The sequence below is a fragment of the Drosophila santomea genome, chromosome 2L (genome assembly GCF_016746245.2).
Source record: "Drosophila santomea strain STO CAGO 1482 chromosome 2L, Prin_Dsan_1.1, whole genome shotgun sequence".
In the NCBI taxonomy this organism is placed as follows: domain Eukaryota; kingdom Metazoa; phylum Arthropoda; class Insecta; order Diptera; family Drosophilidae; genus Drosophila; species Drosophila santomea.
The window spans coordinates 5,097,574-5,118,681 of record NC_053016.2 but is presented as its reverse complement, the minus strand read 5'-3'; the positions used below and the strand labels follow the sequence as shown (position 1 = coordinate 5,118,681).

The window sequence follows — 21,108 nt, the reverse complement described above, 5'->3', positions numbered from 1 at the left end:
GCCTCAACTTTATTGGTATTGTGCAACGGCCGAAGGATCGTAAAAAAGTAATTTAATGATGGACTGAAATGAAAGAAAATTAAATAATTAAAAAGCTACTTTAATGACGAACACGAAAGCTAAGCCAATCCAAATAAAAATACCTGAGTTTGTGATTGAAATGTAATATAAGAAATATATCCTGCATATACTTTAAACAATCCCCCATTTTTCCATTTAAAGAACATGGATATGAATTGTTAAAATCATACATTGTGATATTACTTACGTCATTTTCGTACTCATTTTTCGCAGCAACATTATGCATTCTGGGAAAACCTCCCATAGGGCGGATACATTCTGCTGGCCAGGCCATTATGCGAATTATGCATGGCACATTGCCAGATCTTAATGAATTCGCCATGCCACAGCGATTCTGAGCCATATAATCAGCGTCGCATTCAGCCATTCATCTTTCTGCTTTCTCCGTGGCCTCAACCGAGTAACACAGTTCCCCCCAAATCTCCCCCCAAATATACCTATATGTGTACATACGTATACCATTTAAGAGTGGGCTACCAACTGGCTGCCATCTACACCTCGGCGTGCACAGATACTAATTATTATATTGTATCTCTTGTGACTTTATGTAACAGGCAGAAACAAAGGCAGACGGAACCATTTAAATGATATTATATTTACATAAAAAAACAGAAACAAAACAAAAAACAAGCGGGAAAACAATTATAATTTCGTTTACAAAACGAGAAACGGCACTTGGCGGGTAAAAAGTACTTAACGGCTTCGAACTGACATTGGGAATGGGTTCGAAATGGCTTGTATTGGACTGTATTTAATTGTATTGGATTTTGGTTTTTGGGTTCGGGAGATGCGTTGTGTCTTTCTGGTGGGTGCCACTTTGCCGCGTTTAATTTGTCGAGAGTTGCACTTGAAGCACGTGAAAGTAAATTGAGATAGATGGGAATCTTTCGGCTGGCGGCGCCCTCAAGCACTTGGATGTGAAATGCACAAGTATCTGAGCCCAAACGATGAGATGCGATGAATCTGAATCTGGATCTGAGGCCGTTGTAGGGTTGCGTTACACTCTGCATGCGTTACGCAACAGGCTTCACTGTATCGCTGGCCAGAGATCTAGTTGAGAGGGGGATGTTGCATTGAAAATGATTTCGTTTATTGTTGCTTCTGCGGCGAGTCATAAGTAATCAAGATAACGTAAGTTAACAACAATTAAATGTACATTTATATATGAGTACGAATTAAGTAGTGTGTATAAATACATATACATATATGTGTATCTCCCTTAACGCGTTGCTGGCCATAAAATCTCTACCGAAATCGCATTAAACTTGGGCCCATCTTCCAGCGGAGGCCATCTAGTGGAGGTTAGTTGGGAGTAGTATAATTTATAAGTACACAATACATTTACTATATATCTTCATATGCCCGGCCAGCCTTGGGGCCCATTAAAACTCCAGTTATTATTGTTCGTGGGGCGGTCGTGGAAGTTTTCGGTGTAAAATATTTACAATTTTATCGCACTTTTAAAAATTTTGTTATCTCTTGTTTGACCGCGCAAAAAGAAGTTGAAAATCCGCACTTAGTCTACACCATTAAGGGTTTTTTTTTTGTCAGAGTTTTTCTTTTTCAGAGGGACGGGGTTGGTCTACAACACATAGGTACATACATATAGGTACATTTTACACTTCGGGCATACCCAAAGGATTTTAAAAATTATTGTTCTAGCATAGGAACTGTCTTTGTCCTTTTAAGTTTTCCAGTTTCATTTCATTTCTGAATTCGTCTTCTGTTTATCGTTTTGCATTCTAAACCAGTAAGTGAAATTCAGTTCGGGGTAGGGGGAAAACCATGTTCAAACTTTTTGAATTAAATGAAAACATGTCAAAAGTGTGTACTTGAGACGCACTTTCCTGCTGAAAATTGTTGTTCAGTTTTAAGAACTCACATTTAAAACATATTGCATTGTACTTATAAGAAGACACTGTGAGTAATAACAAGTAATACAATTAATATAAAGAGAGTTTAATCAAATTATCATTTGTGAGTAGCTTTTGCATATGCAAGAATCAAAAAGGTTCTCTCATACAATTTTATAAAAGGTCTCAAGCATTTGAAAGTGATTTTGCAAAGTGTCCTTCACAACATTCCGAAATGGCACAGCTCATTCAAAGTGCTTCAAAGCGAATTTCAGGACAATCCTTTGCACCATTTATTTGTCCCTTTTCACGCACTTTGCTTTCGTTTCAATTGGATTTTAATCCTGTGAACATTTCCCCTTTTCCGGACTCGAAACATTTTCGTTCGCAACATGGCTTCCCCCGGCCCCTAGTTTCCGTGTCCATAGTCGTGGTGGCTGTTGTCGTCAGGTGTTCCCGATGGTCCAGATGGCTTAATAACGCCCATAGTTGGGTCCGAATCGGACGCCATCTCCGCCCAACTCGTCCAGGGCACCCATGGCACTCAGTTTCTGCAGCCAGGCGGCATTGGAGTTGCCGTTGGACACGCGTGGATTGTTGATGTTGCTGTTGCTGCTGCTGCTTCCAACGGTGGCCTCATTGTGGAGACGCAGCTGTGGGTGTTGCTGCTGCTGCTGTTGTTGCTGCGGCTGCTGCTGCTGCTGTGGGTCCTCATTGCTCAACTCCAAAATCTGCAAACACAAAACGCAAGACGGGCAGAGAAAGATTTAAACACCAAGCTGTTGTTATGGTTGTTATAATTATCGTATAGTTGCTGTTGTTAACACGACTGGGCCCCCTGCCGCCTTGTGATGATGGAGTTAGTTATTTCAGAAATCTGTTGAAATCTTATTTATCCAACGTGGGAAGTTCGTCGCACATTTTTCGCTATCTGCTTATTTTTTGTTAATTTTAATTTTTCTTTTTGGCGCATCATTAAATCGAATGAACTTTATCTGTAACGACAAGGCGGCCTGCTTCTGTTGTCTGCATGGATTAACCCATTGCTAAAAATGTTACTTCGCTGAATACTAGTTAAAATTGGTTATAACTTCAAATAGAAAATCGTTTGGATAATAGTTGTGGTTTAGTGTGCATAAGCCAGTTGTCTTGTGTAATTAACTGCACTTTAATAGCTTCTTTAAAGTGGAAGTATTTAAAAGTATATGTGTTACCATCACCCATTCGAGACAACTAAGATATCTGAAAAATTCGAAGTATCTAGCGAGTTGCCTTCACTGCCATCCAAAATGGGTTAACCTGTCTGGGAGCATCTTAACTTGGCTACCAACTTTTGGCTTTTGGCTCCTCATCTCTGCTGCTGTGAGCGCACTGATGAACTGAATATGTGTTAATGGGGGGTATTGTCGTGTAATTATCAGCCGCCAACCTCTTTTCTGGCTACCTCTGTAAGCCCTGTCGCTTTTGCCCCTCTGGAGCTGAGATTTTGTCTTCTTTTTTTGGCCAAGACTGGTGATGATGTGTGAACAAACACAAACAACAGCAGATTAAGCGAGAAACCTAAAACAATTTCGCGCCAAGTAATTATTTTATTGCTAATTTGGAAAGAGAGAAAAAAAAAAGCAACAACATTTTGTTTATATTTTCGGACAGTTGGCAATATTTCCCTCCTTTCGATTTCCTTGACTTAAATGCCATTAATGGCCCAGCGGACTACAGTAAAGCGATGATGACTCTGGGATTGTTATCGCATTGCATCCGTCTCACAGGGGAGAGGGTGAGTTTTCCAGGGGTTGAGGGGTGGTGTCAGCTGGGTTCATCTCTCCCTTTTTTTTTCATTAAGGCAGTTTCATTTGGACAGTTTAATTTGAGAGTTGTCGTTAAGTGAAAAGTTATGTGATTTGTATTTGGACTCGACCTCGACTCCCTCTCGCTTTTCCAGCTACCTCTGTCTATGGCTGCGAATCGATCTCTTTTCCTCTTTCGACAAGGATTTGGTTTTAGCCGATTTGAAAGGGAGTTTGCACACACTTTATGAGTTTATTGCGAGGGGAAATCTTTGGGTGTTCAAGATGGGTTGTTTTGGGCTCGGCAATTTCTGCTCTGTGGAATGTGCCACTTGATGAGTGGTGGGATTTGTTGGCTAAGACATTTGTGGCAAGTGGCAAACGTAGGTTTCAAATAATTGGCATCAATTGGACATAATGTTGTGATGGGGAGCGACGGACAGTTGCCTTGGAGTGGCGAATTTTATAATAATGTTGCCATAATTCATTTCAAAAAAGGAGTATAAACTGATTTAAATGTGTAAAGTTACTCCAAAATTTAATTTAATTTTCCCATTTCTTAAAGAAGCTAATCAAACTTAATAAATTTAATCCCTCTGTCATACCCACTTGAGTTCTACTCTGACCGCATTATATTGTCTGCCTAATGGATTATGTTTAAGACCCCACTCATCTGTTCATTAAATTAACATTGAATCAAAAGCTCAAGTTCATCCTCAAATTAGTTTGAAGACCCATAACCAATTATAAAGTTTACCCACGTACCATTTTGCAACCCCTGAGTCGACACAATTATAATCCAATATATCTCTAATAAGTCAAGAGCATTATGAAATTGTCATTTTGCACATTCTATAACACAAATTGCTTCTGGGAATTCCGTCCATCTCCATTGTCATCTCGGGCCAAAAGCCAAGGAGGGTTTTGAGGGGTTCGAGGGGATGTGGGTAGGTTGTGTCGTCCTGTTGACATCCATCCTGTGGAAGGCAATAAGCTAAAGGACAAGTTATGTTGTCTCATGTCCCCAATGCTGCTGTTGCTCTCAGCCTTTCAGCCTCTCAGCCTCTCAGCTTCTCAGCTACTCAGGTTCAATGCATTATTGTGTGTCAAGTGTTTTCATTTCGCATTCTGCTTGTTTTTCCACCGACTGCCGCCTGTCTTCAGAGTGACGTAGTCAAGTCAACCTTCATCAGCGGCAAATGCGACCACGTCACCGTCATTATTTGCTATTTGACATTTGATTTCCCTTTTCTTTTGCTCGCTCTCATACTTTTTGCCATGCTTTATTTTTCTGCTCGGCTTTTTTGTCCAAACATGGTCTTCTCTTGGCCTCTGGTTTTTGGTCTTTGTCTGCGCGACGTCAGCGACTTATCGATTTGCAGGGACCATGACTCAGAAAAGAGGCTGCAAAGGGGTTGAGAGCCATGAACATCATAAACATTCAGGGAAAAATTCGGTCTAGAAGCCTGGACCGGAAATTCTTGATCAATCTTCGTTCATAAATTAAATTTGCGCTGTCATGGATTGCCTATTAATGGACAGTGTTAAATATTTGGTTAACAACCCACATTTTGGCACGAAAAATATATGTGAAAATAATACAGCATATGTATATTACATATATAACGCATTCTCTGTATCTTCTATGGCTTATGTTTCAACGGAGTTTTTTTCAGTGTCGAAGCTGTCTGCTACAAATACTCAATTCGATGGTAGACAAACAGTTGCAGTTGGGCATTTTGTAGGCTAAAGTTGCGCTGACTTGCAGCTGCATTGGATTTGTGCACATCCAAAGGCAGTTAAGTGGGGCTTCCTCGCCGAATCCCCTGGTGAGCCCCGATCCCCCGATTCCGCGGTTCCTCGATTCCTACACTCCTAGTTGAGCCGCATTTTTGTGTCTTGGTTGCGAAAAAGAACAGGAAACTGTGCCGAAAAAAAACACTACGGACGCACACATAAAGTAACAACAACTGCCGCGGTGGCGGCGAATCAAAAATTGTGCAAAAGATGAGGTGCCCGGCATGCAAGTGTTGGCCAAGTTGGCGATTGTAGCCGAGCAGGCTCCTCCGTGGATGGGGTTAAAAAGAAGAAGAAACGCTTGCGAAATATGTAAAAATATTTCTGAAATGGTTTGCAGACGCACAAGTAACCGCAGCAGCGCCAGGAGATTGAAACAAGAAAGAGCAAAAGAGTGGTGGTGCGGTTAGCAGGAATCTTCGGTGGAATGATTGGGGCCGTGGCCGAGGGACCTGTGTAACCTTATATCCGAGACTATGACGTAACCTCCATTCCATTCCATTCCATTCAATTCCACTCAACTCCACTCCACTCCAAGCCATAAGTGACCAAAAACAAAACACCAAAATCTTCGAAAAAGAAAAAAACCAAAAGGTAGAAACGCACGAAAACAAAAACAAGTCGAAAATAAAACCTCAATAATTGGCGACATAATTGCAACTTAATACCACGCTTTGGCTCTCTTTTCATTTAGTTAATTATATTGACAGCGCACCAAAAATGCCAATGCACAAAACTCGGCTGAAGATACCCATCGCACACACTCACTCAGATACACTGAAGAAATGCTCAATAATGGATCATTTTTAAATGGCGATCCATTAAAGCGTCAATGATAAATGCGAAATGATAGCAGCATAATTCAGCACTCTATTAATTAAGGCATGGACCATTTAGCAGTAATTATGTACACAAATATTTATGAAAACCACTCTGCAATTAGTCTAAATCATATCTACAAACCTAACTCAATATCGCGCGATTTAAGCTGGTGTGGGATATATTTTTAAAAATGGGTTATTTAATACATTAAAGCGTTGCTTTTAATTAAAAACAAATGTATACTTCGCCTTTCTTTCTGTTTATCCAAATATATTTGTATACCTAAATATTGCGACTGAATCTAAATACTTTTTTCAGTATTTTTACTATCTATAAAGTATTTAGAGTTTAGATTTCACTATAAATAAATAGAAATATTGATGCTTCTTGTAATTATTAGGCGCATTAATAAATATGCGCAACAAACTCCTCGAATTCCTCGCTATGTTATTCCCAATTTCGCCCAGTGTAGGCATGCTCACCTGCAGCATCAGTTCACGCAACTTGTCCAAATCGTCGCCATGCGACCTTGTCGGCAGGTAACGTCCATCGACCAGATGCGATGGAACGACCAGGAGGAACACCGTCATCCAAACCAAGAGCCACCTGTGTCCACTTCCACTTCCACTGCCAACTCCAATTCCAGTTCCCTGCCTCCGTGGCACTCCCATTGTTGTCCTGGTGGGGGGCGTACTGGATTCAAGGGGCGTGGCAACGGGCTGCAAGGAGTGAAAGGCAAGTGTGTGTGTGAACCCCTTGCAACATTGCAAAAGACGAAGACAATTGCAGGATGTGTAATTGGCATGGCTCTGCCAATGGCTTTTAAGGTGGGGTCGCAGTGGGAATAAAAACAAACCAGAAATGCATCTCACAGACTCACAGATGGCAGGGAATCGAGTGACTGATAATTTATTTCCGATGACTGAAGGAGGAGGCACATCCATTGGGACTTCTATTAAATTACTCATAAATCTTGAAAGCATCCATTTGAAGCTTATCTCTTGGGAATCTATTATTAATTTGTTAAGTTTGGCTTGTGTTATTGAGATCAATTTAAAAACTGTTGGTTGGGAATTAGTCCAGATTTATTAAAAGGCTGTACAATTTCACAATTATTTCACAATTATATGAAACCATGAAACTAATAAATATTCTACAACTTTAACTTTAACTTCTTTGTCTCGTTCCCTTTTCCCTTATATTTCTTCTGAAGTGGCGCCTTTAAAAAATTCAATTTAAATGTAATTCGCGTTTTCCTTGCTGCGCAGTAATAATAAAACTGCAGTCACTGGAGCCACTTGGTTTGTTTACCCAATCGAAAGAGGATTACACAATGCTCGAAATTTATGATTATGGCACTGACACTGAAACCAGAAGCGAAGGCAACTGGTACATCTGCACCTGCAGCCCGCTGTGACTCACGGTTTGCGTTTTTCGATGGAGTTTCAAGTTTCGGAGTTTCTGCGTTGTCCTGGCGCGAGTGGGAGGATGAGGATTGTGTTCTAACAACGTCACGTAGCGAATGTGTTTTGTTCGGCGAAGTTGTGGAGACCCCGAGCGATGTTGTGAACTAGGATAACAATGTAAGTTTAAGCCAAGCTGCGTGCCGACATTTGTATTTATAGCCAAAATTGCGGCACTGGCCGAGATTTGGAGATGACGCCAGGACGCCGCCGCCGCCTTCAACCACGGCCCGGATATTCCGCCCTACGAATGCGCTACGCCCCTATGGGGAATTCGAATTAGCCTTTGGTTTGTCCTGTCTCCGAAGCCGAGCTCTTTTCCCATTTCACTTTTAGTGCGCGCGCAGCGTCGGCAAAAGCCAACGAAAGTGCCAAACAACAACATCCTATCCATATCATTGTCACCACACACTCGTTTACATGTGCCTGTGGTTGTGACTGTGGCTGTGACTGTGGCTGTGGCTGTGCGCGACCGTGTTTGTGTGGCCTCGCATTTCTATTGTCCTGTTCTCGGGCGTCATCATCATAATACGTATACGCCCAGTCATACCAGCATCCCGAACAGCCAGCTTCATCTGGCGAAATGGTTTCGCTTGGCCAACTTTCATGGTTAAGTTGCTGCGGGTTTTAGTGGGTTGTTCTTGTCATCGCGGTAATGGGTGTTGAGGCAGCAAGTGGGTATATAAAGGGAAACTGAAATAAATACTTCGCCTGGTCAAAGATAATATTTAAATTCGAAATAACTATTGCAATGCTAACACAAGAATATTTCATTGATAGGCATCGCTGTTTTATGTATAAGATGCGTATACTAAGCCCTCTCAAAAGGTAAAAACAAACAGTTTTGGTAAAGAAATTGATAAGAATAAAAATATGATTCTATTACAGGGTATCTCTCAGTCCGAGAACTTTATTAACGCACTCGAAGTTGCTGCTGGTAGTTGCTGTTGCGACTGCCGTCGTCATGGCTGCAATTGTTGACATTGCGGGCGTCAATAAATGCCCCAGTCCTCGGGGCTACGACTTTGGTTAACGTTAACTGGAGCCCAGCACTCAATTGTTATGGTCTTCCTCAGCGCTGCTGGGATATGTGCGGCTGGCCATGGTGGCTATCTGTGGTGTCGGTGAAATGGACCATTTGTATACCACGCACGACCGATAGACCGAAATTTTTGATATAGCGCAGTTTTGTGTAGCCATTGCTGTGATTGAATACGTGACGGGCATGGGAAGTGGGCCAGTTTCGGGCAGGGCAAGGGTTTTAAACGACCCCGACTGGATGGGGAATACTAGTAGCAATATGCTCATTCATATCCACCCTACGCCACCGCTCAGCTGCTGGTTAATTTATGGCCCTTCGCGTGTAAACGCTTTATGAAAGAGACCAAATTGTGGATGCCCATTGCGTTCTGGGTGTGTTATAAAACTCGAAAAGAAAGGAAAAACAATTACTCAAAATATGAAATAATCAATTCACCCTATGCGGGAGTTGAACCCATGACTACCAAATGGGGGAAGTAAATGAAATTTACTTTGCGTTGCCCTAGGCTGAAAGCTCTTAAAAGCTCTACTTTGAGCTCATCGAAATATGATGTTCGTATTGGGATTTTCAGTGCATCAAGTCACCAAGCATCGGTGGTTCAGTGGTAGAATGCTCGCCTGCCACGCGGGCGGCCCGGGTTCGATTCCCGGCCGATGCAAAAATAATTTTTATTTTCTTTTAATTTATTTTTTGTACAAATTTAGCTAATTTCCTTTGTTTGAATAATCTATGACTAAACTGAAGCATTCATATTTTAGCAACACTGTTGTTGAGATTTATCAAACAGTCAGTAATTGTTTTGGGGCTTCCCCATCGGCCTTTTGGCATTCTAATAAATCATGATTTAACTGACCACCACCACCTGAAATTGATTCCACCACATTTCGTTTCATTGCGAGATGAAGGTAATTGTTAGCGATTTTATTGTTTTACATTTACATTTACACCGCATTTTCAAGCAAGACTATAATTTCAAGCAATTAAATTTCAAGTTAGTTTGTGTATTTTTTATAAATCCTTTTATGGCAAATTATATATCACGAAAAACATATTATGGTAATTAAATGCAGCTTTATTTATTTAGGCATGGTGTTATTTTGTTAATATTTTTAGGAATTTACCTTGCTCAAGATCTATATAAGGAATATGAGGCATTTTTTAGGATATAAAGTGACCTTCCCTTGAAAATAATCCTAATTTACTTTTGCATGAGCATTTTTAAAAATTAAAAAGTCAAATAGAAAACATAGACAAATATACTTTATAAAATATCCCATTTATCTTTGCATTTTATATATAGCTAAACTGGCTTCCAAATTAGTTAACCCAAGCTAATATCTCAGATACACGGGTTATATTCTATACTGTGTGCTAATTGAAATGCTATTATACAGTGTTCCGAGTACCAAATTTCATATTTAATGTTTGCATAGACTTTATTCACTTGAATCGTTTTACAATTACGTTTACAATTACCGTACAACAAAAATGGAGGCTGAGTAATATCGCATGGTGATGGAGGGGATACAGAGAATAGTGGAGATATACATATGGCTCGGATAAAATCTTAACTATGTGTAGAATTGATCTTAACTAGAGCTACCGATTAGGGCTTACGTAAGGTCTACTTAACGACAACTAAAATACATTCAGTGGCATTCTACCTACAATTACTGGTCTCAATTACATTTATCAATTGTTTATTTAATAATTGCTCAGAGTCAGGTAATCTAGGGATTACATCTACAGACACAGCACGAAGGAAACAGGAACCAATCCATAAAAATGCCCTTACAATCGTTATCAGGATCGTAGGCGAGTAATCTATGCCATTTGTATTTCTGCTCGCATCCACACTCGCCCTCACATCGTGGAGTTTGCGTATTGCTGAAAATATTAAGGGCATAATTAGACATTTGGGTTGGTGCTAAATTATTTAGTTAGTACTAACCTGCAAACCTCCTGGTGAATCGCCTGCTCGAAATGTTGAGTATTTACGATGGCTCTGATTTTGCCCGCTGAGTTCGATGCCCAATACGGTGTGACAATTTCAATCTTCGACTCACAGGCATCGAGTCTTCCAGTGCCCGAACTACCATTCTTATTTGCCGGTGGCCTATTGGCATTAGTGTTTCCCTTGCCACTTCCTCCGGCAGATCCACCTCGATTTCGACTTCCTCCGGCGGCAGCTTGGCGTTTCTTCCGCAGTTCGCCAAAGTAACTATCTCCGGCTTCGACGGTCTCCCCGGCATTGGCAGCAAATGCTCCGGGTGGTATGAATATATCCGGCTCGTCTATGAAGCGACGTTTACGCACCTTGGCTTGTTGTCTGCCACCTCCTCCGCCAGGACCCTCCATGTTCATCTCAAAGTCTCCGTACATGCGTCGCATCAGTGCCTTGTTGTCGTCTATGAATCTTTCAATCTTGTCACTAAAATAAGAAGAGTTGTTAGTTGTATGTTTTACAAAAATTAAAATGTATTATTTGGTTTAAATAATATATACATATATTGATGTAGGTGTACGCCGTAAAAAACGTTTTTAATGAGGAAGTTACAATGAAAATTAAAGTACTTCCAATAAAGATGCAAAATACTTTGCCCAATCAGGTGATTCACTGAAAAGATTTATCTTAAATACCCATAGTCATTTGAAAATAATAATTGATTTGAAAAGGTTCATAACGAAGATGAAATAAGGTCAAAACTCATGCTAAATAGTAATTAAAATTAAAATTTAATTAGGAAAACTAAATTATCAATTTTCGAACATTAATATCTTTTTAGCACAAAATGTGGCGACTGTGGCGAATGTTAATGAACTTTGGAATAAATATCGTTGAAAGTCTAACTTTTTGGCGTTGCTTTCAGCCTAGTGATGAAATTCATGCTAATTTTACGTGCCTATGCTAATGAGAACCGTTAACCATGTCACTTTAGAACAGTCATCCGGATTAAATGTGATTCAGATCAGTTTCTGCGCCAATAAAGAGACTAGTAAAGGAAAACCACAGAAACGCAAACATCCTTGACTTAATCAAGAGAACGTATTCGCTGCAAAGTTTTACGACTGTTCCAAGGGAAATACCAATATACCATTTCCACCCGGGATTTCCCATATCCCAAAAATAGAGAACAATGGCTACTTACATGGGATAACTGTTGCCGGCCGTGGGGCAGAACAGTTGATGATATCGCTTGATGCACGGCACTCCCTTGATGACATCGCCGCGCACATCCAGTCCCAAAGCCACCGACAAAGCCGTCCACCAGATCTAAATTAACCAGAGATATACGATGGTCAGTTCGATAAGTATTTACTATTTAGCATTGAAAAAGGCAATTGAGTTGGCGGCGGGGTACTGAGCCTCAGATTGGAATTGAAATGGCGACCATAACAAATTATGGCAGGGGTGTGAAAATGACTCAAGTAAGTCATAAACATAAAAGTTCGTTTTATATTCGAAAATAAGAAGATAAGAAGGGTGTTGGCGTGGCGAACGGTGTCGTATAGAGTTGGATTTTGGGATTAAGCTTACTCGAGTCGCCATGCGCCGATTTTCAATATCAATCTCACTCTTCTTTCGTCGTCATCAACATCATCACACCTCTTAATGAAACGAACTCGCACGACCTTCGTGTGCAAAAAACAAAAAAAAAGAAAATAAAACCGAAATGAAACACAGAATCGTCAAAGTTATTTCCGCAAATGAACAAACTCGATCGATATCGAGAGTACACTGTAGCAAATCAGGAAAACTAGAACTCACTAAAAACTGTCAATTAAAATTCTGAATACTTTTAATATAAAGATAACATAAATAGAAATAGAGCACACACAAGTGATTTGTGGTTTCTACATTATTTTTGCGATCTATATTTTCCGCAGTGTGCTAATTAAAGTGCGCGCGTGCTCAGAACCTCGTACCCGTACCTCCCAACCCATCGATCCGGAATCTCGCTCCATACTTACCGGGATCTGTAGGAACGATCCGTTGTTGAGTTTTGGATAGGAGAAGAGCGGCACCACTGGAACCGTGCCGTTCTTCAAGTAGATTGGTCCCTGGATGGGCGTCACCGTGGGCACCTGATTGTTATTCGACTTATCTGTGAACGGAATGTAAATGGATTCGTAAATGAAGTGGAAATGGAAATTGGAGTGCTTTTAAATGGCTGCTGTTTCAGCGGTGATTCATGGCAAGGACGGCGGAATTTCTGTATCCGTGGCCGTTGTCACTGCATTAATCAGCCCCGGTTAAACCCAAAAAGAGCTGACCTTGCAACTGCAAGTGCACTCGGTCGGTGTCTGCATACAAATCGCACTGCAGTTGACACTTGCATGTATAAATTTCATGTCTGCCTGGCATTTGTAATGCCCAGATCCGGATCTGGGCGCAGACAGAAACTTTCCCTTTTATAGCCGTACTGCAGGATGCAAAACGGGTTGCAAAATGCCAAAAAGGGAGCATACAGTGCAAAAACTTATTTCCTTTAAATGTTACTAAAACTAAATCTTAGATGGATGGATGTTCCTTAAACGTATCTTATTATTATGCTATGATTATTTTATTTTTTTGCTAACTTATAATTTATAGCCCACATCGGAAAATTGTATTACGAATCAAAGTTAAGAAATTATTGAGTAAAAATAATATTTAACAAATATTTTTTATAACGTGCTGTGAGCAAACAAACAAAATCAATATACTTTTTTGTAAGCATTTCCTATCTATATCTTAGTACCATATTTTCTCGCAGTGTACAGATCTCATGTCACTTTCAGCTAATGAGAAATTCTTTGGCGGGTTGTGAAATAGATTCTTTGTTTCTGCCCACTGATCTTTGGTTCAGATCGCATCTTTTATGATATTTTTCTGCCTGCACAAAGGTGAAAACCCAGTGTTGAGTACTTGAGTGCCTTGCCAAGACATCGAGCGACCCAAACTAGTATCTGAGTTTGGGTCTTGCGTGCGCACGTCTTCTTCATATGAGAGCTGGTTCATGAGCTCGGCCCCTTGCCCCGCATTTTGTGAGATTGAAACGCGACTTCTTGCATAATAGCCCCGTAACCGAGTTGAGTACTTGAGGTCTCAAGTCTGGCAGGTTGCTGGCTGGCTAATGCCTCGACAACTCGCAGATTGAGATTCAGATTGAGATTCAGATTGAGATGAAGATGGAGATGGAGAGGCAGAAACAAAGAGGCGCCACAAGCTAGACCGAAAGTGAAACATCCGAAAAAGTGAAGCGCCGCTGACAGTTTTCCAAGAGGACAACAAGGGCAGCACATTCAGATACGAAGATACGTACATAGATACATAGGTAGATACTTGAGCCGTTAGATAGGCGGTCTTAGATACAGATACACCCCGGCACAACATAAATCGTGATGCGTGCCAGCCTGTTAGTTGCTATAAAAGTCAAACACTGGCCATTACTGTCTTGAAAGTGACCTTGCCGATCGGTTTGTAGACCTTTGACCTTGTCGCCGTTGCTCGTTGCTTGTGCGCTGTTTACCCCACAGGTTTGTTATTTGTTATAGTTGTTCCGCGATCTTGTGCAGAAGTTGCTCTCAATTGGAAAGATACACAAAAACAAGTAGCAGGCGAAACCACAGAAATTAACATGACTTTCAGCGCCCGTCTTTCGGATCGTGTGCAAACGTGGGACTCTTTGCCGCTTATCTCTGTGAATCTACGTGCTCCACATTCACACTACACATATTTCTTGACTAAAAAGCAAACAATTTAAGCCACCAACATTTGGTTTGTTTTTAATTGTTAATTGTTTAGATTGCCATCTCGGTGAATCAGGAAACACTCGAACTGGAATGTACTCAGAAGAGTGATACGAGAAAATCTCGGGAATTTCTTTCGGTTGAATGAGGAAGTGATGCTCGGACTCTTCAACCAAAGTTCTACAAAGTTCATTCTGTCACATTTATGTTGCTTAATTTATTAAGCAATCAAATACATTTAATTAATGTCCGCTTGAGTCACTTTTACGAGGGGTAGTTAAGCATTCCACATAGAATTTTTTCTGGTTGACAAGTTGGCATATACAATTTACTCCTTAGCCTTAGAACTTAGATACCTGTTTATCTCAAATGGTCAAATGTTCCAAAAAAAAAAGGACTATACATCTAATTCCACTATCTATGATAAATGCTAACTTGTTTAGTACTTGCGCTGTAAGCCGTATTGGCACTCACCGTTCTCTTGTCCTTCGTAGAACTGCCCTTCCTCCTCTCCCTCCTCCTCCTCATCATCGTCGCCCTCCTCCACGTCGTAGTCCAGAACGGCGTGTACCTGAGTCCTGGATCCCTGTCCAGCCTGAACCCGTGTGAATCCTGGTGCTCGTTCCGGATAATTCTCCGGCGGAGCAACTCCGTATGTCTCGGCTGGTTGAGCCTCCGGCTTGGTCGGTCTGGACCTTTGGGGTGGGGGTGCAGGTGGTGGTTGCTGCTGTTGCGAAGGCGGTGGTTGTTGCGGCTGCGGCTGCTGCTGCTGCTGCCTGCTGCCAAAGCTGGTAATACTAAAGCTGCCGCTGTTCTTAGTAAAAGTGGCACTGGCACTGCCATGTGCATTGAAGTATTGCTTCTGTTGCGGCTGCTGATGCTGCTGCGGCGGCTGTGCTTGCTGTCCGGGATATCGGGAGTACGATCCTTCCGCCGGACCCCGGCCACTTGTATGAGTCTGTGTCAGCTGGATGGAACTTTGGCCCGTGGTGCTGCTCGAACTTGACCTGGAACTGGTGCTCTGGAAGGATACGCTGTTGTCATGCTGGTCCTGCTGCTGGTGCTGTTGCTGTGTTTGTTGATGCTGCTGCTGCGTTTGCTGCACCTGCTGGATGTGGTAAACGGAATTCCGGACAGCATTCGGCGCTGTCGGTGGCAAGTAAGCGTTGCCCTGCTTGCGTCGCCCAGCGGTATTTTGATATTGATAACCGCCCGATTGCGGCGGCGCGTATGGATTGTTCTTAAAGAACTCCGGATCGGCGGCTGCCTCTGCGGGAGTCTGCTGCTGGTGGTCAGCCGGCGAGTAAAGCAGATTGTTGGTGTTGCTGGCCAACTGGTGGATTGGATGCAGGGGGGCTATGGTGACTCCCCAGGGCTGGCCCAGTGCACCGAAGGGCAGCGAGAAATTGGTCAGAGCCATGGGAGTGCGAAATATGCGTGCGCTCTCAGTTCGCAAACGAAAGACTTAAGCGACAAACTTGATCCGGCCGCGCAAGCGACATCATCTAGAACAGATCATCGCACGGAAATCGATGGCGCGCGCTCTCGAAATTGATTTATGCAAAAATAACAAATCAGTCAGATCAGCTCCCGCTTCCCACCCCTGGCAATAATGGCAATCACACACACTGGCAATCACAGAATATCAACACACTCATACACACACGCGTCGATCGGCGGTCTATGTCGTGCATATATATATATACGGCGATATTAAGGTATGCGCAAACGATGTTGTTGTTATTAAATAACTTAAGCGCGAACTTTTTGCTCCGGTGCCCGGTCCGCGTGTGTGCTAAAAAACCATTCACGACAAGCTGACAATCGAGACTGAGCCGTTCTCGCCGTGCGCCTTAAAAACAAACTTAATGGGTGGAAAATGTTTTAACTCTCGAAATTTAAAAATCTCCGACTTTAAACATTGCGCTCAGCTCCCTCAATCTCGGAATCTGGCTAAGAGCGAGCTCTCGGCGATACTGAGTTGCGTTTTTATCTGTCGTTTTTCGGTTTCTGCTGAATGGCAATCGAAAAATAAAACAAAACCGGAAAATATTCGATACAGAGTTAATCGAAGAGCAAATGCTCTTAGAGGTCGAAATAACCAAAAATATAATTTAAATGAATTTTTTCCAAGATGTACAGAAATGTTCTCCATTTCTAATAAACCTTAGTAAAATAAGTTATAATATGAAACCCTAAAAACTTATAAGAAATAAAAAAAAATTTTCTTATTAAGGTGAACTTATTATTGGAATGGAACAGTAAAACATATATTATATAGAGCACATCTTTTTGGAGTTTGTCTGATGATTGATAGACTAACCCAATAAATTTAAATAATTTATTTCAATCATCTCAAAAGTGAACCTAATGTTGTTGACAGTTACTGCATATCAGCATTAAGGTGTTTTATTATTTTTGGCTTAATGTTTTCATTAGGAAATGGGTTTATCTTCTGGCATATTTAAGAGCTGGTTTGGATATTAAAATCGCTTAACTTAATGCGCTAAATTTCCTTTGAAGTTAGTTAATTAAAGAAGACCGTATACTAATTAAGTTAAGCGCAAGTCTAAAATTAACCGAGAAAGTCAAATACAAATTATAGTATACCTTTAGGTATACCTCTACCGAGGGAATCTTTTTCGACAGGTGCCGACGGCATCCCTCAAAGTGGGATTAGGTTGATGAGAACCCCGTTTAGCTGGCATTAGTGACCTAGGTCAATGCCTGGATGCGTCGTCATGGGCTGGTATACATTTTAGTGGCTTTTGCCGAGAAACGCATATTAATCACAGTAACCAAAACGAAATAACCAACGACGTCTGCGATGTTTTATTTCACATCGAAGGCAATGAAAAGCAAAAGTATATTTAAAGTGGGCTTTCAAAACTGGTTGTGAAGAGCATCGCGGGTCGAGCTGTTACACACATGACTGCCATCCAAAGAGAGTGGCTAGTGGGAGACCCTCCGTAGGGTTCTCCCCATCTCCATGACCATATCTCTGCGGTTATCTCACACTCTCTTAGCCAGGTGAAACAGTGGCCAGTGGCCAGTGGCTATGGCTACAGGGCGGGATCAGCGGGGTTATGTGCTAGTAATTTGAAGTGTGTCGAGTGCATCGGGCGATGAGCAAATGGATGGCGGCGATGATGATGCTATTAATGAATGACTCGGTGTATATATCATCTAAGCGATGGAGGTGTGGTCTTGTCAACGTCATAGATCTCGGTTCAATGCGTCCACTTTGCATATTAGCACCTCGCGAATTGGAGCTCCCGGCCTGTAGACAGCCGGAAACGGATGCAACTAATGGATAGAACAGCCTCAGCGTGCGATGATCTTATCTTGGGCATGATTTTTTCTGGGAAGAACGCCCTTTAATGGTGTCTCCTGTTTGATGGATGAATCAGTTCCGAGTGGGGAATTTTTCTGATGTAGGATATGCGGTAACTCACTTGACCTGTAGGCGATTCTTTTGCCCTGGTCCCCTTTTCAGGGTCGCACGCGGTGTCTTGAGCCACTTTTCCTTTTTCGCATTCTTACATGCAAATAAGTCACTTAAACTGTAACACTTGGGTTTGGCCACTTGCTGTGTACATGAGCACTGAGGAAAATTACACGAAAATTACAAAGAAAAATAATATATAAACCGAGTTTTAAAAAGTGCAAGTAACGGGTGTTTTTTTAGAGGTATAGAACTTTAAGTTGGCATTACTGTTCAAGATGGCGACCGATTTAACAGCTGTCAAGTGATTTATTCTCAGTTTGGTTCGTCATGCGTGCTTACAAAATCCAACTCGTGCAAGAATTGAAACCAAACGATCATCAAGCAAGGCGTAGATTCGTCGAATGGGCCCAAAACGAGATTGCTGTTGTTCCCGATTTTTCATAAGCCTCCAAGATCTTGTGATTTAACACCGCTAGACTACTTTTTGTGGGGCTATGTAAAGTCATTGGTCTATGCGGATAAGCCACAAACGCTAAACCATTTGGAAGACAACATTCGCCGTGTTATTGCCGATATACGGCCAAATATTGGAAAAAGTCATTGCAAATTGGACGTCCAGAAATTGGACCGCCAGCCGTGGCGGTCATATGCCAGAAATCATATTTAAAATGTAATGCCACAAGATTATCTTTCATGTCAATAAAATTCATGTCAATCGAATAATCCATCGTTGTTTTATTGCAATTTAAAGTTCTATACCTCTAAAAAAAACACCCTATATAAAAATCCTGTTATTATATACTAGTTTTAATTTACTATTTACATTTTAAGGGTATCTTGTGATTTGAATTTCCGTATTTTTCTCAATGTAATGTTGAGTGCTGACCAAGTCATAACCATAACCATGGCCGTGGCCAGGCCTTTGTTCTATTGGAGCTGCTGCTGACCAAGCCCAACAAATATTGCATATTTTCATAAAAGCCAGGGACGGAAAGTGAACTATATAATAAAAAAGTTGGTTAAATATTTTTACATATTAAAAACAAACGTTAAGGGTAAAGGTGTGTATAAATAAGCAATAAATGTAATAAATATTATAATGAACTTACTTAATAGACTTTGGAAAATATGAACTTCCTATTCTACATGGCGTCCCTGGTTTTCTTCCGTTTGACTATAATACCAAAGACATTAGAATAACAAGATGCGTAACGCCATACGATTTTTTTGCACACGATTTTTTCGTGGTGGCTTTTCAAGTGGCTTTTCGCTCTCTCGAAATTGTATTCAAAAGCCAGAGAGCGGAGAGCTCTAGAGCCACCAGCTCTCTTGTACGCATACAGCGACAGCTGACCACTGTATTGGTGCACACGTATGCACATGCATTGTAAAAACGACAAAATATGCCCTTCATCTTAGAAGTTCTTAGACTTTAAATCTATATTATTTTTTATAAATTGACACCACTTAAAAACTCTAGTCTTCCATTGCCTTAACATAACAATTATTCAAATTTAACACAGAAATAATAATAGCACAATCTATGTACAAAAAAATGCATAATAATTTTAAAAGATGACTTTATATTAGAATAATTGTCATTAGAGTATTCAGCGTGCGACGTGTGAAAAATATAAGAAGACAATGATTCTTCGGTGCTTATGTCCGCACTTCGTGCTTCAAGAAATCAATTTTGCAATAAACAGATTCCATATTTTTATTTATTTTATAAATAATATTTTACTTTATGAATTATTTTTATGAAATATTTATATTTTATATGTAATTTCTTTTTTTTCTTTCTTTTAAATTCTTTGTTTTAAGTTACAGTAGTTTTTAAAATTTACTTTGTATATGTTTTTATTATTTATTATAGTTATTTAGTCAAATTACTAGTATAAAAATTACCAATTTTCAATATTTAAAATGAAAATAAGATTCAGATAAATTATTTTTTTTTATTTTGTTTTGATGTTTTTAAAAAAGAGCGCAATTATGGGTGGTAAGAAATGCTCTACGAGTAACGGGTATAAAAGACTTCTTTCAAACCATAATAGTTACGAATCAAAATTGACCAAAACATTAATCAAAATTGATTTCGGCCCTAAAATCGTCTTCTAGCAATAGCACGCACACATGCACACGATCTCCTTTATTATTTTTACTCATACAAGCAAGGCAATTCTATTTTTAGATTTTTACGCTCTCAATTTTTGGCGAGCGAAAAGAGAGCAATTTCGGCCGTCACCAAAAAAGTGGCTGCATAGTGCAAAACCAATGTATGGCCGTTACGCATCTTGTTATTCTAATGTCTTTGATAATACCCATTAAAATGTTTTAAAACGTTTCCCATTTAAGGAAGCTAGTGATTCATCCAAAACACTGGCACTTCCTGCCCGTCCCTAGTCTCTCACTTCAAATGCTGCAAGCCCAGATGCAATTTGAACCGAAGCGATATACATAAGGCCAGAACAAGTTTGCGCATAGATCAGTCCAAACGAAAAAATTACTTAAGCGTTAGTTATGTATATTTTTTTGCCTTTCCCTTTTCATGCGACAGACATTGAAACTTCTTGGTCGGATTTTGCTGTTGGCACATGGCGCATAACGAATCCATGGCTCCGAAATCCATTCCGAATCCACTCGACAATCAAATGATTTGACGCGAAATCGAACTGAATCGAGATCTATAAATGACATTCCTTCTAGCGCCTGGACCTGGACATTAAATCGCCCCGGGGCCTTTGGTCGTCTGTCAAAGAGAAGTGAAACAGCGCCGGCAACAATTTGTAGACCTTATCGAAATTTGGCTCTCAAGCTTTGGCCTTAAGTCGTTAACAAATTTTGACTGCCAATCGGTTGTGCAGGCACAATAAAATAAAACGCCACAAACATCAAGTGTTTGTTGCTGGCTGCCATTGTCAAGGGGTTCTCTTTAGGTTTTTACTCGGGGTTTTCGGATGTCCAATCCCCGGATCGAAACGAATGACAAAAATGTGGGGGCCCAAGCCACCGATGTTGATCGATTCGATCAGCATAAAAAAGCTTTAATTAGAACCAATTTAGAGCGCGGACCAATTTA

General features: G+C 40.8%; 2 protein-coding genes and 1 non-coding gene across 3 annotated transcripts; 1 reads left to right on the top strand and 2 right to left on the bottom strand.

Annotated features, from left to right (window-relative positions):
- Positions 1–1,796: 1,796 nt before the first annotated feature.
- Positions 1,797–7,953, bottom strand: LOC120458673 (myb-like protein AA). Its single transcript, XM_039646409.2, has 3 exons — positions 7,763–7,953; positions 6,823–7,059; positions 1,797–2,665 (listed from the first exon to the last, which is right to left on the bottom strand). The coding sequence occupies exons 2-3, from the start codon at positions 7,009–7,011 to the stop codon at positions 2,408–2,410; spliced, it is 447 nt and encodes a 148-aa protein (XP_039502343.1). The 5' UTR covers positions 7,012–7,059; positions 7,763–7,953; the 3' UTR covers positions 1,797–2,407.
- A 1,479-nt stretch (positions 7,954–9,432) lies between these two features.
- Positions 9,433–9,503, top strand: Trnag-gcc. The gene has a single exon. It is a non-coding gene; the product is annotated as a tRNA-Gly (tRNA).
- Positions 9,504–10,262: 759 nt separating this feature from the next.
- On the bottom strand, positions 10,263–16,419 carry LOC120458620 (protein spaetzle 3). Its single transcript, XM_039646330.2, has 5 exons — positions 15,053–16,419; positions 12,818–12,951; positions 11,995–12,119; positions 10,797–11,276; positions 10,263–10,732 (listed from the first exon to the last, which is right to left on the bottom strand). Exons 1-5 carry the CDS (start codon positions 15,996–15,998, stop codon positions 10,576–10,578), a joined length of 1,842 nt encoding a protein of 613 aa, XP_039502264.1. The 5' UTR covers positions 15,999–16,419; the 3' UTR covers positions 10,263–10,575.
- Between the last annotated feature and the right edge of the window lie 4,689 nt (positions 16,420–21,108).

What these genes read in the sequence shown, in the direction of transcription:
- LOC120458673 (XM_039646409.2), bottom strand. Translation starts at nt 7,011, where the DNA reads ATGGGAGTGCCACGGAGGCAGGGAACTGGAATTGGAGTTGGCAGTGGA. An exon ending in TGCGTGAACTGATGCTGCAG is followed by an intron (nt 2,666 to 6,822) that starts GTGAGCATGCCT and finishes TTGTGTTTGCAG; the next exon opens with ATTTTGGAGTTGAGCAATGA.
- LOC120458620 (XM_039646330.2), bottom strand. Translation starts at nt 15,998, where the DNA reads ATGGCTCTGACCAATTTCTCGCTGCCCTTCGGTGCACTGGGCCAGCCC. An exon ending in GATCGTTCCTACAGATCCCG is followed by an intron (nt 12,120 to 12,817) that starts GTAAGTATGGAG and finishes TGGTTAATTTAG; the next exon opens with ATCTGGTGGACGGCTTTGTC. An exon ending in ATTCACCAGGAGGTTTGCAG is followed by an intron (nt 10,733 to 10,796) that starts GTTAGTACTAAC and finishes TAATATTTTCAG; the next exon opens with CAATACGCAAACTCCACGAT.